This window comes from Acanthisitta chloris, unplaced genomic scaffold (assembly GCF_000695815.1).
Source record: "Acanthisitta chloris isolate BGI_N310 unplaced genomic scaffold, ASM69581v1 scaffold42899, whole genome shotgun sequence".
NCBI lineage: Eukaryota > Metazoa > Chordata > Aves > Passeriformes > Acanthisittidae > Acanthisitta > Acanthisitta chloris.
In genome coordinates this window covers 1-9,911 of record NW_008692821.1, presented here as the reverse complement: position 1 = coordinate 9,911, position 9,911 = coordinate 1, and the positions used below count along the sequence as shown (strand labels likewise).

Genomic DNA, 9,911 nt, shown 5'->3' with positions numbered 1-9,911 from the left:
TCCTGCTGATTTTACAGGCATATGACAAAGGAAAGAAGGCAAAGCTAGAACACAAGCACATGCTTACGTTTTTAAAGCAAAAAAGTGTACAGTTAGAGGCATGATAAGATAAAACTTTTCCTTTTTAATTGCATCAATGATCTTGCTGGCTACATACTCTGCATCATAAATAGGAAATAAAAAGGAGCTTCTGTGAAAAAAAAAGGAATAAGTGTTATGAAATTATAAGACCACTCTTGAGATGTATTCTAACACACACATAATTAAATCATTTATGAATTTACCCCCTTTCCCTCTTGAAAAGGAATCTCCAAACCTATTTGTTCCTGCTATTGTCAAAATAAATTGAAAACTTTCCTGATGTCGGGAATTTTAATGACTTTTGTGCAAGCCAACTCTAATGAAGTAAATGCCCACAGTGATTGCAGCATTGAAAACTTCCAAGCTTAGGCATACTATATGCTGTTCTATGCATAATAGTTCTGCTCTCCACACACTTCCTCCTTTTCTACTGTAGATACTGAGGTGACAGCTAAACGGACCAGGACCAGGCTTGTCTCCAGCCAAGAGAAAGGCTGTGCTTGGCGTGACATATGCTATGGCAGGATGATGAATGGTGGAAGCAGGAGCACAGCACTGTAAAACGAAGAGTGCAGAAAACTGCATTACTGCAATGGCTAATGCAGCACCTGCAGCCTCTCCCATCACTGCAACCATAGAGCCATCCACCAGATACTGTCACCACAGCTCTTCCACTCCGAGAACTACAGTACCTGCTAATACATACAGTGAGGTACAGTTAATAATGACAGGTCATGGGTATCCTGACAGTCTGCCACAATTCCTTGGGGCAGAGAAGCACAGAAGTGCCTGTTCTATTGACAAATAAGGCTCCCTTAACCCTTAATGATTGCTGCACATCCCTAACCGTTCCTTGACTGTGAGGTTATTGCACAGTCCCTGTTGCATGTCAATGATTAGCTGTATGCAAGACTTGCATTTCTTTATGTCAAAAGACATAGTTGTATGTGCCAATAGGGAAAATATGCTGAACTGAAAATCAAATCAACCAGCTAGAGATTGAATATGATATGTTTAGTGAGTAGTGATTACTTTTTTATATATATGAAATAGTACACAATCTAAGTTTTACTTACCCATTTTTGAGACCTTTAGTTAATGCAGTGTTAATAAAATAAGGGCAAATGATTGTGGTTTTAATGCCATGTTTTCCTGCATGATACAGTTCTGAATTTATGGCTTCCATCATTCCAATAACTGCATACTTACTTGAGGCATAATCTGAAAAGTGAAGAAAAAGTACCACAGTAAATGCTATATACAGAATTCTATTCTTTGTAATACTATTTAAGCCATGATATGATTTAGTTCAATAATTAGCAGTCTTGCAATCAGAATTTTAAGCATATTGGTGACGCTAACTCTTAAGGTTAATGACTCTTCCCATGATGGATGCATGGTTGTCTAAGGATAAGGTTAATCCTTTCCAGAGAAGTTTTTTTTCAGTATACTAGAGAGAGACATAGGAAGATGAGCTTGTTAAACATTTTGAGTACATTTCCAGACACTTGTATACAAACCAGGCATTCTTTCAGTTCAGAATGTCTTCACCCTTTAATATCACAGGTTCATTTCAGAATGAACTATTTCTAGTGGTAAAATATAAATACACTACTTATAAATATTGCTTCAGCCTGTTACTTCTTCTGATTTGCCCTGCAACTCCAATACTATTTGGTTTGGCCAGGAAGACTGGATCTTGTCTGATTTTTATTGTTTGACAAATGTATGGAACTCCATCCTTGTAGATACTCAAAACTTGCCCCCGCACAGCCTTGTGCAATCTGATCTAAGTTGGGCCTGCTTTTATTTGGGGATATGGACCAAATGACCTTCAGAGATTGCTTCCAACACAAATTATCCTACAACTGCAACGGTAAGAAAGTAATGTAATATAGTGATTTACATGTGGTTTCCTAAGGCTTTTTCAAATGTGTGTGAAAATAGTTGTCAGATACAATGAAATCAAATTTCTCTAAAAGACTGGCATCAAAGATAGTTTGCTGTTCTTCAGGAATTCACCCACAGGGAATGATGGAACAGTCTAAAAACACATAGCTAAGGTGTAAAAGGTTATAATGCATGGATAGGCAGGTTCACTCCCATAAGCCTTACAGTTATAGGATGAAAGCTGAATGTGACCTACATTATCAATACCAAATATGACCCAAGGAGAACAGGTGGCAAATAAACACCACAGAAACATCATCAATCAGCAGAAGAAACAAGAATTACTTATTACACTGAAGTTCACATTCTCATAGGATGATCTCAGAGATAAAATCAACATGTAAGAGAGGCTTGAGGACAGACTAGGCAGCAGACCCAGACTGCTGAAACAGGCAGGACTGTGCAGACTGCTCTCCTGAGGGAAACAGCTGAGAATAGAACTGTTAAATAGCTTAAAACACACATCATTAAAATTAATTTTATTGAAAATTCTGTCAAAACGCCTTCTGGACATGAAAACCATTTTACAACTAAATGTATAGTTCAAGGTATAATCCATGCATGGGTTCAGGACTCTGAACATTTATCTGCAAAAAACCTGGCATGAGAGAGTTAGATAACCTGTATGCAGGGCTCCTTCCCACTGCACACGTGTGAGCTGTACTGTCTATCTTCTGCAGAGATAAGACAGTCTGTAATCAGACAGTAAAATCTGTAATGAGCTCCCTGTGCCACTCAGGAAATGTGACACCATCACACTTTGGTACACCATCACCTTTGGCATCCACAGGTTCTCGTCAGTATAGACTGCTTAAGCCAAGCATTTCTGAGGTCTCTGAGAAAAGTCATTAGTATGCAGATCTAATTTGTAATGCCAGTTGACAATACTAACCTGTCATTCTGTAGAGTCCCAGAAATCCACCTGCACTGGCTATGCTAACCAGGTGTCCACGGTTACAGGCCATCATAGCTGGAAGAAAGGCCTTGCAAGTCTAAGAGAATATATAAAGATACACAAAAAGAAATCCCAACCGACTTTATAAATAGACATGCCAAAAATGTTGCATTCTAAAATCAGGCTTTACAACCCGATTTACTTTCAGAGGCTTCAATATACAAGAAGCCCAATCGACCTTTTATCTCTGTAACAGTTTTTAAATGAGAGACAGCATATTGTTGAATGACTTCCCTGTACCTGAAGATCTGTTAGCATTAAAACTGTCTTATGAGAAGGAGCAAATTTTGCATTTCCTCTGCCTCCTGGTTCCTAATGGTTTGAGTCTACTTGAGACTACTGTCAAAGGTTTGGTACACAAGAGGGAGCTAGAAGTCAACATATCAAGGGGAGTTCAGCTCTCTGTGCGCCCTTTGTGTTACAAACTGAACTGCTTGACAACTCCAGCACCCCAGACCACCACTGTGAGTGATACAAACTATATGAGAACACTAGTGTTTTATGAAGGGGAAGATAAGCAAAAAGACAAGAGTTGTACTTCATTTTTTTTCAATAGCTGCGACGCCCTACAATGTCTATTTGACTCCAGATGTGAGTGGCTAGTACATCACTATCCTTCTGCCCTGTATCTCTTCAGACCTGCCAGAGGGAACATCTCTCTCAGTCTCTTTGCCTCACGGATTTGGAAGAATGATGCGCTGTGGCTGGGGAATGCTTAGAGGACTTCTATCTGCAGCGATTTTCCATTAAGAAATGCCTTTTAGCAAGGGAGTTTCAATGCTATATTGTTCCCTGATGCTCACTCAGGCTGCTCACACAGGTATTTAAACAAAAAATGCATGAGGGGGCAAGAGCAACACTCCCTCAGAACAAAAGCTCCTAAAGGTCAACTGAAAGGTCCCACATAACAACAAATTCCTTCAGAGATATGAAAACAAACCAAAGATAATACTTACTATCCAGATTAGTTTTCTATGTACTTTAGTCAGATGGTGACTAGGAATGAAAGCACAGCCTAAAAACTGGCACCAACATGTGCAGCATAAAATACAGAATCATTTAGGTTGGAAAAGATCTTAAAGACCATTGAGTCCAACTGTAAACCTAACACTGCCAAGTCCACCACTAAACCATGGTTGGGTCTCCCTGAATGCTACAAGTCTATTAGACAAAGCCTTCTGATGCTAGCAAACGTCAGGAGCAGGGAAGTCATATGCCATCATGTTAGCACTAGCTTCAACACAGCTGTCACATGCAGAGTATGTTTCAAGATAGAGTTGCACAAACTTTTGATTTACCAGAGTGGCCAGGCAGGTTTGTGTTAGCTTACTGAAACACTGTGGGGAGTCTGTCAAATTGGTGTGCTTCCAATTACAGGATGATTATGAAAACTTATATTCTCCCAACCAAGGCCCTTCACATCCCTAATCCAAACTGTTTTTTTTGAGGTAGATACCACTATGGTGATTTTCATACTAAAACATTTTCCTGTACTTTTTGGTCACCCAGCATAAAAACAACCAAAGAACTTTACCCAGACTTGAGAAAAGAAGTTGATTCTTAGGGTCTTTTCAAAATCTGCATCTGGAATGTCACAGAACTTTTCTCCAATCAGGATGCCAGCATTATTGATTAGAATAGTAACATCCCCAACTTCTTTTCTAACCTGAATGAAAAAAGGATAAACAGAAATCTTTAGAAGGTATCCTTGCATCTTGTGCTTAATTTATGAAAATGTTCAGATATTTGCAATGATTGATATTTCTCCTGAAAACATATGTAAGAACTGTTGTACTGCATCAGATCAAAGGTCTATCTAGTCCCACAGCCTTTTTCTCAGTGGAAAACAGTGAAAAATGGACCAGGGCTCTAAGGTCTCCACTGTACTCAACTTTTCAAACACTGCAACTTAGGATCTTCCTGAGAGATATAAGGAAACTACATATTTGCATTTAATATATCCCAGTGATTCTCTGCCATGCCACCCTCCCTGAACTTGTCTAATTGCTCCCTGAACTCTAGAATACTTTTGGCTTCCACAGGAACCTAAGGTAATGTACAAAGCTTTAGTGTGCGCTGTGAGCATGCTTTAACTGCAATTGGAAAACATCTTGCTCCCTATTTTTGGTATTGTGAGAACCTTCCTTCCTCAGCCAAGCCTGTTCAACCCCTTTGCCAGATCATTTCTACTGAACTGGAAAGAATTCAGCAGAGATTCCTGGGGGATAGCAGTCCTTTAAGTGCAAAAGCATCTACTACAAAATAGATAGCATCACTTGGAAAGAAGGCCAAAGCCACCATGAGCTCCATTCGGGTTCGTTATAAAAAGATTTTGTCCCATGATTTGGATTTATACCAAAGCAGATGGTCAAGATTTACTTATAGTATCAGGAATCAGTCTCACTGCAGAGACTTCTGTGCTAGAGGTGAATGATTATCTGGGGTTTCAAAAATTATAGTATGACTACAAAAACATAGAAATCCCATGTGTGCTGCTGTCTGGCAATTTGGAAACAGGTGCTTGGATCTAATGCCCCAACATCTGACCTTCCTTTGGCTCTCTCAGAGAACCCTAGCATTCAGTGAAGACTTCCTTCATACTCCTATAGCTGTGTCAGCTTTACTCCTTGCCATAGACACGCAGGGCTCAGACACTAGCACCTTTCCACCCACACAAATGAATGCAAATCTAGACACTGCTGAGTATGATATTGAGAAGGAGACTGAAAACAGGAAAGGAACAGTTCAAGCTGAAAGTATAAAGAATAGCTTTACTAATAGCACTGTTTTAGCTTAGTTAGCAAAATAACGGATCTTATCTATAAGACAGTAGAACTAACCAGACTAAAACCTTGGCAGTAGGAGGAAAACTAAGACTATATAAGGTGTGGAATGAAGAAACAAAATGTTTAAGATAGAGGCAAGGTCAGCAAGGCATGGAAAACTGTACAAAGGGGTAAATGATTGCACAAATAAAGGTGTCCAAAGGGTACTGAGGAAGAGGAGGCGCTTCATCTTCACAACCACCGAACGACCACCAGGACCATGGGACTGATGCCAAGAGGGAGGAGACAGAGGAGGAGTATATGATAATGATGTCTGAGAAATAATTATAATAATAACCACCCATTCCTGGAAATAATGAATATGTATGAGCATTTAACGTATATAAACTGTGAAGTTTTTGTCCCTGGTTGCACAATTTTGGTGGAGCGATCCCCCTTGTGCCTAGCGCTGAATAAACAAATACCTGCTACTCAGAGAGACAAGTCTGTGAGTAGTTCTTTTCCAGCCTTTTCTTGGCATCAAGCATGGCAGGAATACCCAATTCTTCCTTTGTGGGATATACCTGTACTTTCTCCCTGCTCATACCTTTAACTGCGGTGTCAGCCCATATGGTGATCCTCTTTTTCTTCACATGACAACATAGCTTCACCAATGACAGCATTTTATTTAATCTGGCTTCATTTCACGTTTACTCACTTGTCAAAAACATGTAGGAAGCTTGGCTTCCATTTACAAAAAGTCAAGCTGATTAGTCTATATTATGTATTTCCTTAAGTGTCTATTAATTCTTTATTATAATTTCTAACAATTTTTGTAAGACAGGTTTGTTGTTTGTGTCCTCTCAAGTGCTTTTTAGAGCAATATTTGCTCTTGTCTGTTTCTTGATCACCTGTTATAGCAAAACACACAGTCTACATTTCTAGCCCATCAGAATTCCCAGGTGGACATTGCCTGATCCTCAAAATTAGTTGCTGTTTGCTTCACCTGTTTATTCTAAACCCTTTCCTTTAGGGACTTCAATGGTCTGATTTGCTTTCTAGAAATAAAACTTCCATTATGGGAAAATACCTAGGTTTCTCTGCAGTTAGTATACCAAATAAAACCCATTAATGTAACTTTTTTGCTATTGCTCTATCACCTGTGTCCAAGCTCAAGACTTTTCATATTACCAATCAAAAAGTTGCAAGTATTTCCAAGAGCAGAGGAGGCCCTTAGCTGAAAAACTCTTGATCTAAGAAAATTTCTGGCTCCATCGTGACTGTTCAATACATGCAAACATCTATGAAGACGCTGGTATAATTTAACACCTTAATAGCAATTTCTGATTTTGAAACAGCTCTTCAAGTTTCTGTTGTCATGTCAGTCTGTGCATTTCAGAGTAGTGTTTGTGAATACGGGCACAGCAAATTCTGCAGGCTGGAGCCCTGTGGCTGATCGAGTTAATGTGTTTGGAGATTGAAAATTACTGGAAGGCACTCTTAAATTAAGTGCAAGTAAATAATTTCAAAATGTTCAGCATGGAGAAAGACGCCCAACAAAGAAATTAACTACATAAGCTTGAAGTGCTCATTTTGGTGCATGTTTTTGCAAGAAGCAGATGGTATTTATGGGAATAGGAATCTAATTCTAACCTAAAATGTTATTATTTGAAGAGATTTGATCTTGGCAAATTCTAAGGTAAGCTTCAAGGAGAACTGCTTTTTTATAGTATCATTCCCAATAAAGATCCAATGTCACATTTGAAGAACTGACCACAAGTTGCTCAGACAGAATTTTCTTCTTGCTAGAAAGTGATAATAGATATTGAGATTGCTGAAATTACTGGGATTGCTACTCCAAAATTGTTGCACTAGCAATCAATGTCGCACAGAGGTTACAGGATTGCATCATCTGTACTGGCCAAGTCATTGGCAAAGCTCATCCTCCTCTGACACTGCATATTGTGTCAGCATAGGACAGAACACTCAACAATTTGCTCATCTCTGCAGACATACTATTATGGTACAATAAATATATCTTCACCACCACTGCCCAAGTAATACTATGATACAACCTGTGGTTTTTAGCACCCAGCACCAGTGGCTCCAAAGGGAATTTTCTGTGCAGTGTTAGGTGGTTGTGCCACACATGCCACTTACAAGTTTGGGTAAAATAATACCTTGCTGACTGCAGGTATGAGAATTGCAGTTCCAGATACTTACAGATCCTGAATCCTACTTACCCTTCAGAAGTACTTTTCCTCAGGAACATTTATTTGCAAACTTTCATAGCTGTGCTCAGAAGAAATTAACCTGTTTTTGTTATAATGAAAACCAACAACCACAAAACAAAGAGCTCCCCCCTGACAACTCATAGAAAATTAATGTCACATTTCAAGCCTATTCTGAAACAACCTATCAACATTCACCTGTCATGAATTATTTCAGCTCATTTCTCTGATGTATGCCTTTGGACACAGAATGTCGAAGATGTGACTTGAGAGTCATGTATATAAGTACATACACTGAGAATTTAACAGAAGAAGAATTTATCCTTGGATAAAATGACAGAGTGACTAACTGGATTATAAGTGAGGTTATACGGGGAAATATCTTCAGGCAGTTTACGGGCAAATAAAAATTAATAATGTTAATTTAATGACCAATTTCTGGACTTATATTAATAATAAAGTAATAGCTTACAAAGTGTAGGTCAGCACAGCAGAAGAGTTTGATTTAAAATGGAGCTCTTCTCTACCTTACTTTCCAGCTGGATTGACCAAAAAATAAACTGAAGCTGAATCATAAATTTGACTGGAGATCAGCCATGTCCTGGTGACAGTTCTGAAAACCTTACACCACAGATCACCCTTAACCAGCTAGAGTTTTCTAAACACATGGGCAAAGCAAAGAACTCTTCTCTTACAATATCCACTGATTTCTAGTTTTTAAAAACATTGTTTTGTGATATTTGAAGAATATTTTAAATCCTAAACAAGCTAATATACGGAGATAACTTTGCTGCATGTTTTACCATACTCTAAAAGAAGTTACCATCTCACAGTCAACACTGGAAATGAGTAAGTCTCAACAGAACAGATTAAACCCAGTTACTTTATTGTGAACATAGTTTAAATTCCATCCAGAAGCCACTTGTCAAAAAAAGAGACACTGCCCTACATTATTACTTCCCTTCAGTGAATAAAAAAAAAATTCGATAGCATATACTATTAAAAAGAAGCAAGAAAATCAGAAGCAAAAAGCAAATCTTACCTTGTCTGCCTGTTCATAGATATCCTCCCTGCTGCTGCAGTCACAATGGTAGGCAAAGACCCGATTAGCTCCATTTTGCTGGGCCAATCTGCTTGTTTCTTTGTTACCTTCATCATCGATGTCCCAAAGAACCAAGTTTACTCCCAGAGGAGCAAGTTTTAAGGCAATCTGCCTTCCAATCCCATTTGCAGAACCAGTAATAAGAACTATTTCACCAGCAAAATATTTTTTGCGCAGAGGAAACAGACAGATGAAGTTCTCCATAAATAAAAAAATTGCTAATTTCAGGTACTGTAGCAACTTCTGGATGCATCTGAAGTAGAACATGATTTCTCAGGTACAGGCACTGCTCTTCTGTTTAAGAAACCCAGAAATGCAATACAACTTTGAGATAGTGAGTAAAAAAAGGGATTGACCTTCCAACAGGTATTTATTTCACATGGTTCTTTTGTGTGGGTACAAATACGTTACTGAAGACTTGTTTTGTGAAAGCTGCCAGCTCATTAGATTTTTTAAAAAAGATTTAGCAACATATATTTTTACAGGTACGTTGTGGCAACGGCTGTATAGCACTTTGTTTTCACAGCAAGTTGCTGTTAACTGACAAAAAAGTACGGAAGGTGCTGGTGTGGAATCAGCCTCGGGAAGCAGTGTCCTCCCCAGAGGGAAGCGGGACGTGTTTGGGACGGCAGGATACCCGCACGTGTGTTTTCCAGTGCGAGATCACACCACGCATTCCCCTTTCGGAGCAAACTACCAGCCACGGGGAAAAGCCTGGCCCTGGCACTTCGGAGCCGAGATTTCCACGCTTCATCAGACCGAACCATTGCCCTTGCAGTGTTTGGGACGGGAAGAGAGCAGGAGAAGGAGCGCCCGGCCCCGACCCG

The 9,911-nt window shown here is 39.2% G+C and overlaps 1 protein-coding gene across 1 annotated transcript in view; it reads right to left on the bottom strand.

Annotated features, from left to right (window-relative positions):
- The window catches only part of LOC103809911 (epidermal retinol dehydrogenase 2-like), a 10,411-nt gene extending 1,060 nt beyond the window's left edge, over nt 1-9,351 (bottom strand). The window contains exons 1-5 of the mRNA XM_009082784.1: nt 9,025-9,351; nt 4,521-4,652; nt 2,924-3,023; nt 1,158-1,302; nt 68-190 (exon numbers count right to left, since the gene is read on the bottom strand). Coding sequence (XP_009081032.1) covers nt 68-190; nt 1,158-1,302; nt 2,924-3,023; nt 4,521-4,652; nt 9,025-9,351 — 827 coding nt within the window. The remainder of the gene's footprint in view (nt 1-67; nt 191-1,157; nt 1,303-2,923; nt 3,024-4,520; nt 4,653-9,024) is intronic.
- Nucleotides 9,352-9,911: the final 560 nt, after the last annotated feature.